Raw genomic sequence first — 20478 nt, 5'->3', positions numbered from 1 at the left:
TTCAAATTGAGCGAGCGATATGTTCAGGGAAAGAATATGAGAATAAATAAAATGATCAACGGAATGGAAACCTTTGTTGTTTCGAAATAATAATGCATTTTTGAAAAGGAAATATTGCACAATGATGCTTTATGAACAACTGCATAAATTACAAAATTCACCCTAAAAAAAAAAATAACAAATTTTCAACGATCTTGAGAACCCATATAAAACGCTTGATAATTTCCAAGAGAACAATTCCATTTGACGAAAACGACTTCCCGTTATAATTGAAAAATAATCCATGCCGAAAACATCGTACACCGAATGACATAACCATTCATAACATCATATAAAACGGCTCCAGATTACGAGGGTTCGCCCCTTCCGAATACACCCCGAAACCTAGTTTACGATAATTTGTTGCGGGGGTGATATTTTCTCGTGAGACGTCGGGAACGTCATAAGCGGAAATGGAAATGCTATTTGCCTGAATGGAGCGGCAGAATGATACGGATAACTCATTGATAATTTCAATAAATATTCGATAAATTTTTTCCGGTCCAGGCTATGCTGCAAAATGCGTACCATCAGAGAGCATTTAACGCCTCGTTCCATCAGTTCATTACATGTGTATTTGGCGCTTTATTTCGGTGATTGAATTGGGGATGATCGTTTCGGTAATCGAATTAGGGGGTGAAATGTTCGAGAAGAGGGAGTTCTGGTGGATTTACTGGCGTATGGAAAAATTTTGGGCAGCGGTCAGGTCCTTAGGCAATGAAATATTGGGAATTCATTAAAATAGCTACAATGAAATGTATGTAGGACAAACGTAGCGTTATAATCATATACAGCATGACCTTCGTCAGTTTATAAAAGCTGAAAGTTTTTCTGTGCATGTTCTCTTCACAGGTAAAGAAGATCAGCGACTATAGAGTTTGGTTGAGGTTACTTTGGCAGGTAACATGTAGTATTGAGCTCAATTGTTCATATTTTCTTCGAGATAACTTGGGAAAACTAGTCATCCATTGCTGGACACTTTTGACAGTTGCTACCCCCTACTCTTTGATAAATTAAAAACGATTAAACTTTTATTCACGTAACCTAATCTACTCTTACCTTCAATAAATCAAAAATGATAAAAAATTCTTCATACGTAACATTTTTCATTTCATATACATTGACTATGAACGTAAAAAAAATTTGTTAATGGATATCTTTAAAGATCGCAATCTCCTAGGCACTCGCGTATAGGTAAAGTAGAAGGTAGGAGTCCCATAAGTCGAAAAATTGTCCGCTGGAAGGATCAACGAAAAAATATAAAAATTTATATAATAATACAATGAAATTGAAATCATATCGAAGACTTACCGTATGAATTCAAGACGTACGTGATGACTAGAAGGGAGAATTTATCTGATATCAGCATTGTGGATCCGATTTCAATCTGAAACAAAAAAAAAGGTAGAATACTTGTTCCTTATAATGAACAGAATAAAGGGTTAGAGGTAGAAAATAATAGGTATTTTCTTACAACAGAAAATCTTGTCATCAGTATCAATTGATTATCATCATTCAGAAAATGTTGATGGAAATCAAACTGAAAATGAAATACAGAAAAATTGTATAAACAACCTGTTCTCAAATAGGAGGTTCAAACAAAAAATAAAAGATTTCTGGTATAATTAAAAAAATTTATATAAATATAGACCCGCAAACGCTTAGTTTTCGAGATACAGGGTGTTTATTTTTCATGTTTTTTTCCCAGGGTAACTGCTCCTCACAAGATATTCAACTCAATATTGTGTTATCTGGAACAGACGCCTCTTTTTTCCTTCAGAATATTTTTTTTTGGTGGATAACTAGTAATTTAAAACAATGTAAAGAGAAACTTCGGTACAGCACAAACTTCTTTATATTTTATAGTATAATCAATGTTTTATTATGCCTCTTAATAATATCGGGAAAAAAAATCCGAAAATTCTTTCGAAATCCTCAGAGAAATCCAAATTATCATCAATAAAATTTTGTAGTGAGCTTTGATGAATAAGTTTCCTCAGTTTCCTTTCTTATTTTTCCAATCTATATCAATGTTTCATTAAGGTATTAGGAGCTCGTATAGTTGTCACAAAAAAATAGACTGCAAGAAGCCCCTCAATCATAGAACTTACTGTATAAGTTATTCATTCAAATTCTTGTTTCGAGATTAATATTTTGGATGGTATGAATAATTTTCTGTTTATACAATTGGCGTGACGTCAGGAGTTTTCGCAAACTTGATTCGTATTTATGTTATTTTCTCAGAAAATGAACCTGATACTCAATAATAATCAGTTTTCTGAACAGAAAGAAGTGCAAATTTCAATTAAAAAAAACACAATTGACTTGCAGTGGCCTAGGTACCTACATGATATGAAATGAATTATACTTTCGACACGATTTCATTTATGAAGAATGGTTTTAAGGATACGAAGAAGCAAATAAAGTAATAAAAACATCCTTAGAAATCTGCTTTTTTTGATAGAAGCCTATCTGCGACTTATAAAATAAATCAGTTTTTCGAAAAGCATCTTCTATTTCAGAGAACTGTCAGGTCAGAAAACTTTTTTCTGTGTAAAATTTAAACAGCTTACCATGATATTATGATGCCCACAAAATTATTCATGAATTTCAACTACTAGTTCTTTTTCGATGTGTGTGGAAAAAACTAAATTCAGTCAGATTTTAGATTTCTGAAAGACTAACAAACACAGCCGAGTTATTGGACACTGAACCTTTTCTAAAAATTTGTGTATTTAATTCATTATGCCTAGGAGAATCATGTATGTAGTTTGTTATGTCCAGGAGAATCGTGTATTCGACGCACTGTCCGACACTCGCAGCTAATTTTGGTCAGAGCTCGCTGTAACAAAAGCAGAAAAATGCTAATTAATTAATTAATTCGAGAATACATACGAAATTCCATCAAAAAAACACGGGAGTATTCAAACGCGTATTTATCTCTCATCCGTTTTTGCGACTGCATTTTCAGCTTTCATCTCCCAAATGAGCATCAGCCTAATGGATTAACGGCATGGCGTGAGGAATCCCATCAATAAAAACAGGCGCCGGCCAAAAAAAAAAAAATTATTTCGACGGTAATTAAAAGGTCACATCTGAACCCCCAGAAAAACAGCCCAGACATAAACGGAGAACGAAAAAAGTTGGAAATAAGAAATCGTTCTTTTATTCCCGGTCATAAATATAACGCCTGCTGTAAAATCGGGAAGCGGAGGGTCATTCCGGGAACGGAACGGGAGAGGTCTGGAGTTGGTCGTATTTATTGTCTCATTGACCCGTTTTCATTTGTGAGCCATTCATCAATATTTCAGTCCGACGTCATGGCCTTAAGTGCACTTGAAATTCACGGCCACAATGCACCATGGCGGATGAACGACTTTTGGCGTTAATTATAAAGCCGGTGAATTGATTTGCGGTAAAAATCAAGTACCGGTCGTCAAACGAAACCCTTGAACGTTCACGTCCATGAATGCTTAAAGGTTGAAATCGACATCAATAAAATCGCAGCGATTGTCTACATCTTCGACTTTTTTAAAGCTCGTTCTTAGGACAGATCGATATTCCATTCGTTCGAGATGTTTGCAATTTTAGAATTTTGAGCCACGGATTGTAGCGAATGATAAGGTACGATCCGCTGATGATGAATCCGCCCTCAAATTCGATTATATAAATAGTTTTGGTGACGCAATCAATATACGATTTTGAAGAAAGCTTGAACATCTTTATTGTAGTAGTATTTCTGGAAAAAACCGATACCTACAGTTCAATGTTTATTTGAAAGAGCCACTAGATAAATGAATTCCTGAGTGTGTCCAATGTAGCGACAAAAAGCAATTAGACCTAATGTCTGTGTCTAGCCGAAATTGCCGTCACAATACTTAATATGAAAGTACATGTATAAGTGTACAATGGTCTTACGTGGTACTTCTGCATATAACTTTCTCATTCATAGGGTTCTCAGAGAGATGCAATAAAGAATATTTTTTCCCTGCCCTAATTAGTATGCAGGCATCATGATACTATTGCGCAGGCATACAACTCAGAGAATAAGAAAAGGAAGAAGAAATTAACGGTGTACAATATGATTTTAAATATGTTGTGAATTCAACTGGAGATGAAGAAATTTATAAATAATGTGTTTTTCAACTACTATTAGTTTGACACTTCTCTTCTTGGAATGTATTACACCAGGTGATCGATGTCCTCCTAAGGTATCTTCTAGTGTTTATGGAGGATGGGCTACATGTTCGAGAAGCGGAAGGACGGGAGATCGACATGACCACAACAAGATTTTGATGTTAGTATCTTCGAAGCGCTACATGAATTGTCTTGCAATGAGGGTACGGACATTACACTATGGAAAAATCGGGTCCTTCAACTACTGAAGGCATGAAATGATGTTCTACCACTTCATCAGAATATTAGTGGGCATTCTTATTGCCTCGAATGAATACTATCAGCGACCTACTTCCATAAACAATTGCACCCCACAACATAGTGTGCATATGCCGCTTAACAGAAAACTGAACAATGTGCCTTTCTTCATTTGTGCCATCATCGTACATTCCCAAGCAGAATCGGGAAGATCAACCTTTACTATTCCAAGTCCCAATTTAAGGTACAGCACTCTACACGTTATTTTTTATGACAAGCCATCAGAGTAATCACAAACGACTTCTTCATCTACGACCTTCTTGACCTTGTCTAGATAATGCTTGATAAAATTGTACTACCGAGGATTGGTTGCAGTTAGAACGATAAGGAATTTATGTGAATGAAAAACCACCTTTACCTAATCCACTAAAGCGACCTTTGACGAATTCATCAAATTGGCGATAATTTCCACATTGTTCCATGCTAGGTATAATTCAGCCTCAAAATGCAAGAAGAAAACGAAAAAAAAACTGCAACCAAAACCATAACTTAAATAGACCCAATCTTTCGATAAAAATATTACATATCTTCGATTATAACGAAAAGTGTAACGATAAATTGTTCATGGCTACTTGATTTATAGGTAGTTCTGCTCAATTAAAATCAGAGAAAAATTGCACCATTGGCAAAATAATCCAATATAAATTATAGTATGGCCATCATTATTTTCTCATTTATCAGAGAATATCCAAATCATTGCAATAAAAGTTTTTACACATTTTAAAAGAAGCATAAAAATTTATTACTTCCACAGCCACCTGAACAGCTTTATGGATTATAATTTAAGTGAAGGCCCGAGGGAAAGATTCCATCAGGCTATTAAAAATATAGAAGATCAATATCAAGGAGGATGGGATATCGACATGATATCATATAAAAGGAAACTTTTCAGTGATTTATGTCATACTTGAATTCGTTTATTTTTACTGACCATAGTAATAATAAATATAATAGTTAACGTCAAATAAACATAAGATTGAAAATACTCAATGTTTCATATCTTATTGAAACTACTAAACCAAGTGGAATAATTCACTCAACTATTCACCGAAATTACCAAGGACCTCCTTCTACGTCAAGACGAGTACTCAAGATCCACAGTCAGAGAACATCCATTCAATATTCCCCCGATAAAAACACGAAGCTACAGAATTAATTCCTGATGAAAATATTTACCTGAAGCTCGACTTCTTGTTAGTCATCTCCAAGTGGGACAGCTGCCTTTAGAAGCTCAACTCCCTACAAGAGCCCTCGAATATTGTGAAATTGTTTTGCTAGCATCCGAAGAGAGGGCAACAACAAACTGCCGGCAGTATTGGAGTCAATTAAACGTGGGGATTTTTCAGTTGTGAATTTCCTTTGGCTTTTTCGGAGGAGTTATTAATTCGGGGATATATTTTTGTTTCTCGCGATATTCTACGACGCCCTGAGGTCGTGGTAAACATGGATGTTATTCGAGAAATTGAATTTTTCATTTTGTCGTTTTTCTCACACACAGTTGGTTTTGAATGTTGAATGCAAATTTGTTATATTTATTAATTTTTTGCAGGGAAACGTATGCCTGAATAACTTTATTTTCCTTTCGATTTATTCGCCTGAATGTTTGTTATTTCGAACCGAAAGCAGTATCCAAATATTAAACAAGAAGACTAAAAAATTAGTGAGCTGATCTATCTAGCTGATAGCTGATTGATCTACATAATTGATACTGGTAGATCAATCAATTTATAACGGGTGTTTATTTTCGAGCTTAATAACTTTAAGTTGGCATTACTGTTCAAGATGGCGACCGATTTAACAGCTGTCAAGTGATTTATTCTCAGTTTGGTTTGGCAATTCATCACGAATAGACTCACGCCTGAACAACGCTTGCAAATAGTGCAATTTTATTTCGAAAATAACGGTTCTGTGCGGAATACGTACCGCGCACTACGTCCATTTTATTTTGTTTAGCGATTAAGCGCACTTCTGGTTGAATGGCTACGTCAACAAACAGAACTGCCGCATTTGGAGTGAAGCTAATCCTCAAGTGTATGTCGAAACACCGTTACATCCAGAAAAACTGACTGTTTGGTGCGCTTTATGGGCTGGTGAAATCATTGGTCCGTACTTCTTCGAAAACGATGATGGCCAGAACGTTACAGTCAATGGTGATCGGTATAGAGCCATGATTACTAACTTTTTCATTCCTGAATTGAACAACCATGATGTCCAGGAGCTTTGGTTCCAACAAGACGGCGCAACATGTCACACAGCTCGTGCCACAATCGATTTATTGAAAGACACGTTTGGTGACCGCCTAATTTCACGTTTTAGACCTGTGAATTGGCCTCCAAGATCTTGTGATTTAACACCGCTGGACTACTTTATGTGGGCCTATGTAAAGTCATTGGTCTATGCGGATAAGTCACAAACCCTTGACCATTTGGAAGACAACATTCGCCATGTTATTGCCGATATACGCCACAAATGTTGGAAACAGTAATCGAAAATTGGACCTCCAGATTGGACTACATGAGCCAGCCGTGGCGGTCATATGCCAGAAATCATATTCAAAATGTAATGCCACAAGATTATCTTGCGGATAACACCCTTCACATATCGGTGTCGTATTAGAGTGTGACGCGGAGCCCTTAACTCCATCTCTCGGGCAAGCACAGAGTCAGTACAATATAAATACTTACTCTACTATTTGTAAACTACCAAATAATTACAACTGAAAGAGTACAATATCAAATTCAATGGTTGGATGCAATTTCCTGCTCAAATTTTAAAAATCGTAACGAAATGAAACAAATATTGGATATAATATCCGACAGTTGACCACAGAATACAATAAATCACATAGAAACAAATCCCTACCCGTTAAATCACGAAAAGATCCACAGAATTCGGTAAAAACTCCAATTTTACGATTCCCAATCATCTCAGCTCGATTAGATCGGGAGTTCCGCATCTCCGATTGATTGTTTTATACTCATCTGTATAATCCCCGACGGGCTCCGACCAATCTAACTTCGAATCCGGGAATTTATGACAGTTTCAGTGGCCGCCTCATAAGAATCCATTTATATGTGAATTGTTTTCCCGGCGATTTATTTGGGTCAATGCTACGTCTCCGGGTATGCGCCAACTACGACCGAACTGCACTCAGAAGTTGAAACTTCGGGAGTTATGCCCGCTTAAAAAGTTCATCCTGTGTCATATAGGTACCAGACCTCATGGTCGTAAAATATATTGACTTAATAATTCCCTCCAGTGTTGCGAACTTCGACACTGACTATGAGACCCCGGACGCAAAAAGTCTGGCAAATATTTGGATCGGAAATTGCCCTCGAAGTTGGGTGAAAATTGAATGTAACTTGCATATATGGTGCGTTTTTACATGTGTCGACTTTGGAGATTTAATGTTGAGGTGGATAAAAAAGGGTTTGCGTGAGTTCCTGCTTGATTTCGGGTGGTAGGAGGGCTTTGTGCGGACGCAGTGGTGTCGGAAACCTTAAATTTTTTGGGTTATTTCTTGGAAATGTTATGAGAACTTTTTTGTATGAATATCGAGGAAAATCCTTGATATTCTCTTGACGCCAATTACACTTATTTTATTCTTATACAGTAACTCTCTTTCGAAAAAAGGTTGAATCGTGATAAATTCTTCAAACGAAATTATTTTGTTGATTCTTCAACAGCTTGTCTGCATCCACTCCTGGACATAGGCCTCCCCTCGAATTTTCCAATTTTCTCTATCTTGAGCCAACTGGTGCCAACATCGTCCGACCTTTGATTTAATATCGTCTAACCAGCGTTTTGGTGGACTTCCTACAATTCGCTTATGTTCTCGTGGTCTCCAATGTACAACTTTCTTAGTCCATCGATTGTCTTCCTGTCGAGCCACATGTCCCACCCCGATTAGTTCATTCATATGATAGGTTCTGATGACGATGCTCCAAAAATTCGGCATGAACATTCGAATGCTCATTTTACATTGAGATTTTTTTGATGGTTTCAATAATACCATCAACATAAAATTTTTAACACGGCTTGGAATCGCTATTAATATTACATAAAAAATTTCAAATTGGTTGGATCTACCTATTGTCACTGAAATATTATGCTCTTCTGTGATATACTGCTTGAATTTTCCATTGTTTCAATGAACAAACAAAAAAATTATAAAATGTTGAGGATTTTTATCAACAAGAAATTCTTTATCGAGCTTCGAACTCTTATTCATCTTCTGTTCGCAAACGTTCAATTCGTTCGCATCTAATTATTGAAATATTGATTATTTTTTAGGGCTCGTTTTGTGTCAATTCAGCACAAAATCTGTATTTTTCAAATGTTGAGGCGAGAATTATCTGCAAAGATGAAGTTTCACTTACTGATGATGCATTCGAGATCACATGCACGGTCGTCTGGAAATATAATAATAATAAGATTTATTTATTTATTCATTTATAAACGATAAATACCGGACGAAAATATCTAGAACCTAAAAAATTTTAGAGAAGGTTCGTATCTTGAATTTCGAGGTTGAAGTCATTTATGAACTAAATCTAACTAAGGGTTTCATAAATATGATCATTCAAAATTTTATTTTGTCGTTAATTTTAAAAATGCCTATTTTTCCTGTAAAAAAACAATTTTAAGATTCGTGCAGAATTTCATGTAGATTTGTGTTAACAAGACCACATCTGAACTATCGACAAAATAATTACTCAATATTTATAGGACCATAAAACCGATGAACTTGACAGTCCTCAAAAATTGAACAAGAATTGTTATCACACAATTTCTATTCGTCAATTTGGATATTTTAAAAAACATTTCAAAGGCAACTACGATGTTACAAGACCCTCCGAATTATTTATATAAAAATTCAATATGACATCTGCATAGCCATCGGAAACATGACTTAAAAGAGCACGAATCATTTATCAGTGAGTATATTTTGTTCGTTTGAGATTGGAGATGCGCAAATTGGTTACATAATATCTGTAACCATCATGCTAAAGTTACAAAAGACATTTCAATCATGGAAATGCAGAGCCAGAACTGCCAGAAGATATAATTTCAAGAATATTGCCAGTTAAATCGAAATTTTCCTCATTCCAAGTAGCTATAAATCCTTATCATAATTTTTTTCAGCTCGACTCAGGTAGATCTGGGAAAATGGTTCCAATGTTTGTGAAATGCAATTCTGTAGTTATTGTCTCATTATGATTATGGTGTGAAATATGTGGGAGCATAAGCCTGTAAATAATGCTGTACAAGGGAGAAATAATTCTACCCTCGCCCAAATTATAATAGGCGAGCAATGCTTCCAGATGTAAATTATTTCAGGCAATCCAGTCTAAGTTTTCACCTTTTAGAGGTCCATAGTGAGCTTGCATTCCACTCAGTGAGCCCTAGACCTAACCAGCGAAAACACATTTTTTCTTAAAAATTCGGCTTTATTCAACAACATAGTCATCTTCATGAATAAGTACTCGAAATTTTTTATGAAGCATAATATTAGTATTGTTCATTGTGATATTTCAGGAGGTAGAGGATATACTGAATTTTTCTGTAAAAAAATTAGAGTACATTAAATTTCAGGCGTTTCTAGTCTAGTAACTAAAATATAAAAATTTTCGGAATGTTTAATTTTATTGAATGCTGTCATACATTATAATGAATTCAAAAATATTTTCCTAAGAAAGGGAAAGTGTCCTCAAGTTGGAATCATAAACAATAATTTTTCGCAAAAACAAAAAAATAACAGGTGAAATTGTAATTGAAATTACGTGATGATTCGACATGGAAAAGGATAACAGTTGATCTAGATAGAATGGTGTAAGGTAAACATTTTCCGTGTAACCTTATTTTGATATTTGCGTACAGCTACAACCATGCATGTAGAGATTCGTAACTTCGCAAATATTTATTTAAACTCGACAACTCCCATAGGAGTGTTTTTAATCAAAGTGCGCAATGTCAGAGCCAACCCGCTCCTTTCGTGCGATTTTTAATTTGCTCCTGAATAATTTATGTAGCCGAAATCATTATTTTGGGACCCGTTTGAACAATGTTAACGATTTGGGTCAGAATGTCGTTCAGTGTAGAACGTACAAACTGAATTATACGGTATATTCTGTTCATGATGTTTTAATGTGGACGAATCGCTGAAAGCGATAGTCTGATATCATCTCATTACATTAAATTATTGAATAAATGTCCGTTTTCGATTGAGTATCATTGAGCTAATGAAACGCCATGAGCACTGAAAACTGAAGAGTTATTTATTTATGATGAATATTTATTTTATCGTTGTTTATAATAATTGTCGATACAACCATATGAAACACAATATATTCATCAGTTCACAGCAGAAAACTGGAAAGTGTGAATCCAATTTTTTTCGGAATATTATGCCATCTAGGCAAAAAGAAATTAGATCCAACTAGATTTTCAGTGAGAGGAATAATAATTCAACCATAATATGGCATAACATTTCCTCTTTGTTATAATATTATCGCTAAAATAGAAATTTTTATGTGGTGAAAATATTTTCTCGCAAAAATGGATGAATTGGATGAAACTCTTTAAACTTCATACAACTTGGAATCTTACATATAGCCATAACATCTCCAACAACCATGTCCAATTAAATTTTCTTTAACGTTTATATTGAAAATCCCGAAATAATATCTGGCAGAAGTTTCGGAGTTCTCAATTCCCTTTCACTTCAAACACGCAAATTGGACAGCAGGAGTGTCGTCTCCAAGGAATTAATCGATATCCTTTTAGGCAAGTTCATACCCTCGTCACAATGCCAGTCTTTGATTCTAGATCTCGACCGATAGAACTCTCAAAGAGGGGACAAGCAAGAAATTGTTGTACTTCTGATCCAACTTCATAAGTGACAATAAACAGAATAGATCGAGACTACATAAATTGATTGGGTGATATTATTGTTCCTGCGATTGTTTCAGGGCAACTGCGGGTATTTAAAAAGTGAAACCATCCACCTTTAATCTCTTCTACGTAATATTTTAGAATTCTCCTAAATTTGATATATTTTCCGCCAAAAAGTTACAACTGACAAATTTCTTTACTCAAATAAGTAATGTTGTCAGTTATACCTACTAAATTGATAAAAATAATTGTTCTTTCAATTGTTTTCTTATGTTGAATGTTTTTTACATGAACTGTTTTTTTATAATATGATATCATTATGCATTTGAAAATATATCATAGTTTTACAATGGTAAGATATCCATGTTGGTGACATTTAAAAATTGAGTATATTCTCTCTATCTTTATTACTATGAGATTGGTCAACATATGTTGTTTCCATAATGTTATTTGTGGTTTCTAAAGTACATCAACTTGTACAATTTTATTTTATCTATAATTTTACCATTAAAGATGTTATTAAATATGATTACCGAAATCGAATATTCAAATATTTTATTGAATCAAGACACTTTCGGTTTGAACGTTCAATTCCATGCAAAAATACTATTCAGTGGAAATTATTCATGGAGATTCAAATATTGCAGTAGAAATTCCTGAGAGAAATAATTGATTGACAAATTTGTCAAAATAAATCAAGCTTGCGTTGCGAGAAGCATAAAAAGGAACAGGTTCGAGTTGGTGGAGCAATTTTTTTGTGGTTTTTTTGTAGTGAAGCTCGCGCTTTCAAATGAATAAATGATCTTTTTCATCTTTGCGGGTGAATTATTTTATATTGCAAGATTGTTCGGAAGTGGAAGAAAGAGGGGAAATACAGAAATATGGTTCTTTGAATGGAATATAAAATGAAAAAACCTCTTTTTATTCCTCTCACCTCACGGAGGGTATCAATTCAATAAAAAAAGTCCAAGAAATTAATATCATATCGCGAGGCTTGAAAGCAAGGATATGAATCTTATGATTCCGTTTTTCGTATAGAATATTTCACATTTGGAATTATCAGAATTGCTGATAAAATTCTTAATTTATATATCAAACCATGAATCATCCTTACAGACATCATCACTACTAATTATTACATACCTAATCAAATTTTAATCATGATTTAAGAAAAAAGAATATTAATTTCTTTTGAAATGCATATTTTGACAACTTTCATGCATATTTGAGAATTTTTTCATATTGCATGAATATTTTGTGTATTTCATATTGTCTATCATCAGATCTCTACCTATCAGATTTTTAAAGCTTCTATTTCATGAATAGGGTGGTCCCCATCCCGCTTCACACATAATCGGGCAGCCCTTTTTCAATTCCCTTCATGTGTTATCTGCCTGAAAGGAGTGGGCTCATTTTCCAACTGATTGGTTTCATGAGAGACCATCATAAACTCTGGATATGATTCTTTGAATAATCATTTGTAGACACGCTACGTGGTGACCCGAATTTTGGCAAACGATCTCGGCCACGCACTATTCAATGTATGATTGTAATATGGGGAAAATGAGTACATTTGAGATATCAGGTTTTCGGATCGAATTTCTAACAACCGGCTCAGCCGAAAATAGAGGGTAATGTTGCGATTTAAATGTCCAAGATAAATATAAGGGACGTTATTTGTCAATTTTCCCCATTCGTATTCCAGCTGTAATCCGTTACAAACCGTCTACAAGAGTGAAATTAACAGTTTTAAAAATTATTAAGCATAGTACTAAAATTTTCAGTGATTTTATCTGGTGAGATGTTCATGTAGTTTGGAGGAGGACTGACCAAAGATTAATTATTAGTTTTCCCGAAGCTCCACAAGAAAATAGCAATTTATGCAATTCGAAATTCAGACTCATCCTAAAGGTGATATTAATTCCAAGGAAGTTTCAGTAGAAAAATTATTTCCTTGTTCAATGAACTCAATGAAATTTTCCATATTTTCTGAATTCCGAAGCGATTCTCAATTCGAATATCTGAATAAAATGTTAGTTCCATATTTATTTCGAGCAATTTCATCATTTTATTCACATATTAGTATTGATAATTGGATCCTACCTCAGAGGTACTAAATGGTGAATGCGCAGGTTTCAGAAAGTGAGTATTTTATACTTCGAGCGGATTTGAGAATACTCCCAAACTCAACAGTCATATTCAGACCACAAACGTCTTCAAAAGATTTCAAGTTCTTCTCATGTTAATATACCGTTGGCTATACAGAACATCAAAATTCGGTTGAAATAAAAGGCACAGAAGAACTAACGCGCAAAAATTCAAACCGAGATTTCAATTCCTCGTCATGCAAAATAATAATTATTATTGTTTTATACAAGGGTGTTCATTCAACTGAAAGTGTGCAAAGACTGAAAGTCTAGATATTCTCACCTCCTTTTTTAATGGAACAAACATCAAAGACACCGTTCACGTTGACTTCTGTTGATACAGAAAACAGAAGTATAATTTTTTTTTCATTCGCGCTCTGCCAATTCCAGCTCATTATGAATATGAGGTTGAGCACGTCCGCGTCGTCTTACCGGATATCAATTTCGTCCTTGGAAGGGCAAGGAGCCCGAGTCAACACCTTCCAAAATACCTTATGAAAGGTTATTCGAAAAATATTCAAACATATCGATATAATTCAAGAACTTACTTCAGAACTAATCAATATCTCACACGATTCGAATTGAATTAGAGTATTTTCAAAAAAAAACTGCGGGTTTTTGAAATGATTATTATGAAATAAAATCACTTCATCTAGGTTTCACTGTATATTTTGAATTTCTCAAAGAACAAGGTTACAAGTTACAACTTCGAACTGGTGAACCATCAAATAAATCGAGGAGGCTCGAACTAGCATCTGCAATAGCAGCAGCAGCTGTCAGAAGTTTTTTTTATCATCTTCTATCTCTTTTCGCCTTCCAAATAAAGAACCAGAGAAATCGATTTGCGATTCAAACTCCAGTGTGAATTTACTTAACTTTACCTCATCTTCATTAGAATTATCTTTTCTACCTACTTCTGATGGATGGAATTTCATAAACAAGAAAAAATCCATACAAAAATGCTTGAGGCCGAATAAATCACAATCATTACAATAAATTACAATGAATCACACCTATTCTTCACATCGTCAAATAATCAATAATTAATTAATTACTTACTCTATGATTTTAGAGCGTATAGTATTAGTCTACTAACCAGTTGCAGGAACGTTCATAGAAATTTAATGCCACATTAAAATTTGTATCGTCAATTAAACGGTGCAGGTAGACAACAGGCTCCTCTGGATGCAGGATTGAAATATGATGGCATTAAATTTCAATGAATATTCTTGCAAATGGGTGTAATACCTATCGAAGTTGCATTCTTCAAAAAATCGAATCATGTAAATAGATAATGCTTCAGTGGAGGAGTCAGCTTGATATTATAAAACAGTTTTCAGCTGAATTTATAAATTTTTGTGAACTATTCAAATGCTCCTTTCGAAGATTTATCGTATTGAAATATAAAAAAAAATAGTTTCGGACAAATTTGAAACTCAGTGCAACGTGTAAAAAAGCTTTACCAAGTCACTCAATAAGTTCCATGCCTGGCAGTAATATGACGCTGTCAATGCTCTACCACTATTTTTTCTTGATAATGCCAAATTTTTTAATTATGCGTGTCAAAATTCCGGAACGTGAAGATGTGTTTCAATCGGGAACTTGATTATTGAAAAACGCTACATTTGTTATTACTTGAACCATGGATATGTTTCTTGCATTGAAAACACTGTTTTTCGCTAGGAACAAGCGAAGGAATGTCTTGATAAGTGTTATTCATACTCTGCTCCATCGACAACAATGGTTGCTAAGTGGTAGGCTGCATTTGAATGATGGTGAAAACCCTGGTCAGCAGCTGTTTCAGAAAATAACGACAAAATCCACTCATTTTTTTGGGCGTAATTGAAAGTTGCGAGAAAAAACAGTGGAGTTGACGATATCAGAACGCAGTGTTTTCACTATTTTGCATGAACAGTTATCCATGAGAAAGCTTTGCTCTAATTGATGCCGCGCTTGGTCAACTCTGATCGAAAACAACAATGCATCGTCGATTCCGAACGCTGTTTGGAGCTCTCCAAGTGAAATAAACAGCATTTTTTTGCGTCCATATGTGACATGGATTCATCACTACACTCCTGAGCCAAACTCTCTTGGCAGTAATCAAATAACACTGAATATTACTTAATGTTTTTGAATCAAATGGGTGCAGAAATTCAAAAATAATGTCCTCAAGAGCACAAGTAATTCCTCCTCCCCCTTGTCAGAATTTGAGGAGAATGATGGTCACTGCACTTCCAACTGCTTGAGTACATATCTTTTTCTCCAGATCTGGCCCACATTGATCATTAGCTATCTACAGACATCAAAAAAATGCTCCTGAGAAAGATGTTTGGCTCTTATGAAGCAGTGTTGGCCGATGTTGATTCCTATTTAACAATTTGTCTACCTTCGGTAGCACAGTGGTTTGGGAGACGGCTGTGATGCTGAAGGTACCGGGTTCGAATCCCGGCTAGGTCATGGATGTTATGGTATGATGAGGTTACATGTAAGAGTAGCTCCAAGCTAAATGTCGCCTTGTTGTATCTAATTGAAGAATAAAGTCGTTAAAAAAAAAAAAAAAAAACGAACCTTTCTACAGAAAAGTAAGAAGAGATTTGGAGTATACGTATCACTCTTCAAGGTATTCATGTTTTATTAAGTTAAAAAAAAATGTGTTTTTCCTGGTTTGGTTCTGGACTTATTGGTTTGAATGTAAGTGTAATGCCATTATACTTATTTCCTTAATTACTTAGTGAGAGGTTATACAATTAGGTTCATCTTCATAAAATCACCTGAATGTAATTAATGTTCAGTTTGATATATTAATTACTCTGACCGAGAATGAATTTGTATATGTTCATGTAGATCTGAATTATCTCGTTGTATGTAACACAATCTCGGGACTCTTGTCGATGTTGTACTGCTATTTTGATTCAATCCTGTTGAGCATGCAACAAAATGATCAATCCACCGATTCTGGCTCATTATAAACACCAGGTAGAGTTCCTCGTCTGGTCCGATATCGATTTCGTCCTCGGCAAGGGGAGCAGCCCCAGAGAACACCTTCCTCGGGGACATAAGCCATTCCCACGGATTCGATTCCCTTCCTCGCATTTATTCGGCGAAATATTTTAGGCATTAATTTCGCGAGAACACAAGTGTAAAATCCGACGGTGCCGAAGAATTATCTCTGGCAGGATGAAATATAAGGAGCGGTCTTAACGACTTTACAATCGCTCCTTCCCATGGTGTAAATGAGAAAAGTGGGTAATACTTTCTTCAAGTATTTATTGCGCCGAATTTTCAACATTCGTTGTCGGAGCGGTTTACCCAATCTACTTTTATGGCTTCAATTTGCCTGAGTGGCCGCCTACTTCAGACAATGTTATAATCGGGCGGTTTCTTGGAAATGGGGATGATATTCAGGATATGGCGCTTTTGAATGAGCCATTATCTGTCATTGCTCATGTGGATATTTAATCCTGATCCGAACAGAATTGTGGTTTATTTTTGAGTGCTCGTTTCTCGAACAGAGCGCTGTATCAATTGGTTAAGTTAGGTTAGGTTCTCTTCCGAGGTCAGCACCTTGTCGTGTTGAATGGGCTTGTAGTAACTACCTGCTGTGAAGTAGACAGTGAAACTTGGACTGATCAGAAAATGTGGCGTGGCTAATCCCCATACCTCTACAATCACATGTTTCCCAAACCAAACATTCCTGCCAATACCTCACTCACTCCTAAGAACATCCTCTAATCTCTACCCTTCCAATCGACAGGTTTTAGCAGAACGAGAAACACGAGAAGAGAAGGTGTCCACTAAAGAGTAGATAGAAGTGCAGAACCACCAGATGGAGGCCTTAAAGGTAGGTGGAAATTATTGGCAGGTCTAGCAGAACGAGACCCAAGAAGCCGAGAAGGAAGCAAGAAGATGTCAACTTTTGGCTGTGAGTACGTGGTAGAATAGGGGCTACTTATGTTTCCGCGGGCGCCAGTATAGGACCTTAAGAGTAATTCTCGGTATACTATTCGGGGAGTAACTATGACTTCAATGACATCGAATCTTAGGAAACGAGGATAACGAAAAAGTATGTTAGTACTCTGCTCAACGCCACTGATCACAGTCAAAACTACTAAATTCCCTTTAAAAATCCCCATCCTTATAACTACCCTGCACAAACTGAGGCTGATCCTATGCTGTGAGCACTTAGGGTTTGCATTAGTTGTGCAAGTTCGCAAAGGTTGCAAGACCAGGGTCAAGAGGCGTCTCCTCGTGGTTAGAAATTCTAAGGCAGGAGGCTTGCGGGAAACTACCCCAGGCTTGAGTTCCGTAATTAGAGGTATGGGGGAAATCACGGAACGAGGGAAATCATTCAAGGGTAGTTGCTTCACGCTATTAAGGCTATCTGTTGAATGACTCTACCACCTTCAACGAATTGCTTCTGCCCTATCCCACACTCCTGAGGACAGGACAGCTTGAAACAAGAAGGACATTCCGCCGTAGAGTACCAAACCCTTGGTGAGCCGTCCGTACTGAGGCTGAATGCGTAAGAGGAAGATGGCGTCCTTGGAACCTTGGGTTTGGCGAAGGTGTAATGGAGGTTCTTAGTGAGTATGCACTTAAGGTGAGCCTAACACTACCCAAGAGTTGCCGATAGAAGATGTCGAGATTTGTTGGGTGTCCATAAGGTGGATTTCCCTTCATAAAAAAAAATTAGGTTAGGTTAGGCTAGTTCCCCGCACAATTGGTTATGTTTCTGTGTTTTCAGGGTAGGTTCGGATCTTAAATGCTTTGGTTGAGTTCGCTAATTTTCCAGTAGGTGTTTCTCATTTATTTCCGTTCGAAAAAGTGATGATTTCTCGTGATTTTTTGATAACTACGTATCAGATCTAGATTGAATTCCAACTTTAAATGAAAAATAACAATTTTAAGCTCATTGCAAAATTTCATGTTGAATGCGTCGACAGATCAGAGAAACTGCAGGAAGAATATATGCATTGAGGAACTTAATATCTCGGTGGCAATAGATTCGATTCTCTAAACGAAGATAAAAATTCATTAAGTTTCACACATCATATCATGTTGATTGCCATAAGAACCTAAAAAAAATTCCAGCAGAATATCAAAAAAACTACTTCTATTAAACAAATAGCGAAAACCGAAATGAAAACACCAAAAGTTCAAGGTCTCGCATTAAAAACCCATTCAAGGTTGCTATATGTCAGGATATCTGAGATACTCAACAAGATAGACTAAATACTTGCGTGTTCGTCGACACAGCAAATAAAGTTGATTACCACTGATTAAACTTCGTGTCATTTATCAACTGGGCATTAACAAATTGAGCCTCTGTTCAATTGCTAATACGATTTTCTTAATATACGGAGGCATTATTCATTTTCAAATTCTCGAATTGAACAGTTCCATAGAAAAATATATTATTTTTGCCAGGTATAAGGGTTGATGTTATCATTTACAATAGTTAAAATCGGTCTTAAACCATTAAGTTGAAATAAATGATGAAATATTGATGTACACGGTCATATAATAATAATAATAATACTAATAATAATAATATAGTTTATTCTGAAATAGATACAGTATAAAAGAAATAGAACACTTGGCTATATGATATTATCGTAAGTAATTGCACAAGTGCATCAAAATTACCGATAATTTTGCATGACAGCGTGTTGTCATAAAAACTGCATGAGTTCATTTTCATTTTTGGAGAAAGAGCCCGACACCGAAGGTGGAGGGCTCTTTCTCCAAAAATGAAAATGACCGAATGCAGTTTTTCAAGGAAAACACGCTGGAATGCAAAATTATCCGGTCATTTTGATGCACGAGTGTAATTCGGGGGAATATTTCCCGAATAAACTGTTACATCACTTGTCAAACTGATGTAGAATGGAATTGACATAGATTCGAACTGTGTAAGATGCATAGAAACTATGCATCTATGAACAGAACAATTATCGCAGTGCAGCTTCGCTTCCTACAATGCAATTATCGCTGTAATTTTCGATAATTGTTCTCCAGATACATAGAATTTTTGACAGGAGGGAAATATTCGTTATAATGTTTAACCAAGTGATGAGCGAGGAATTAATTTCCATACTAATAATATCAACAAAGTTTATTTGTTGTAGAAAAAATTGGAGATAAAGATCAATCTATAAAATTACAGCATATGGAAGGATTTTCAGGTTTTTTAGTTGTATTATAGAATAAAGAAAGTTTCTAACAAAGTTCATGAATATCGTATAATTCGAAACTCAAAAAAATTAATTCAGGATAAGTTCAACATCCCAGTATTAAATCGTTATTACTTTCGAACATATGTCCCATATGCTCTCAAGTAAGGGTGATTGTGTTTTATAGATTTAATTCTACAAAATAATAATCTATCTGAATTTTTCCACGTAACATTTTGCGGGAAAGGTATTTTATAACCATATTAGGTTGGTTCTACAGAGCTGTTGAATCTTTGAATTAAAAAAAAGCACATATTGTTGTTATAGCATAAAATGCCAATTTTGTTTGTTATTTATTTCTTTTTGGTCTTCTGGGAGCTTCATAACATCAGTGGTTACTTGTTTATATTCATTAATGAGTTAATTCACGAGTGATCAGGATAGTTGTTTATCCTACAAATTTCTCTTTGGCTTAGTCCAAATTGGTCACCTGATTTCAATGGTCCAAGCCCTGTAATTTGACTATGTTTGCTTTCAAATTAATTTCAAAGGAAACTGTATTACCGACAAATTCCACTCGAATCAAATTCACCCCAAATTCGAATTCATGAGAAATTGAACGAATCTCCCCCACATAATTAGTATCCCTACGGCTCCTTATACTCCCAGAAGATTTGGAATCATTAATATCATCATTATTCCCGACTCGCTCCTCCGGCATAGAGCCCTCACAAAGTCAAACTCAAACGCAGACAAGATAGCAAGGGCGGCACGTGTATTTCACGTCAATA

At 35.5% G+C, this 20478-nt stretch overlaps 1 protein-coding gene across 1 annotated transcript in view; it reads right to left on the bottom strand.

The window, feature by feature from the left end:
• The window catches only part of LOC123688984 (transmembrane and immunoglobulin domain-containing protein 1-like), a 469586-nt gene that overhangs the window by 398202 nt on the left and 50906 nt on the right, over window positions 1-20478 (bottom strand). The window contains exon 2 of the mRNA XM_045627763.1: window positions 1351-1426. Coding sequence (XP_045483719.1) covers window positions 1351-1408 — 58 coding nt within the window. The 5' untranslated portion in view covers window positions 1409-1426. The remainder of the gene's footprint in view (window positions 1-1350; window positions 1427-20478) is intronic.

Source organism: Harmonia axyridis, chromosome 1, assembly GCF_914767665.1.
Source record: "Harmonia axyridis chromosome 1, icHarAxyr1.1, whole genome shotgun sequence".
NCBI lineage: Eukaryota > Metazoa > Arthropoda > Insecta > Coleoptera > Coccinellidae > Harmonia > Harmonia axyridis.
Note: the sequence above shows the minus strand (reverse complement) of the source record. Positions and strands in the feature narration are given on the sequence as shown.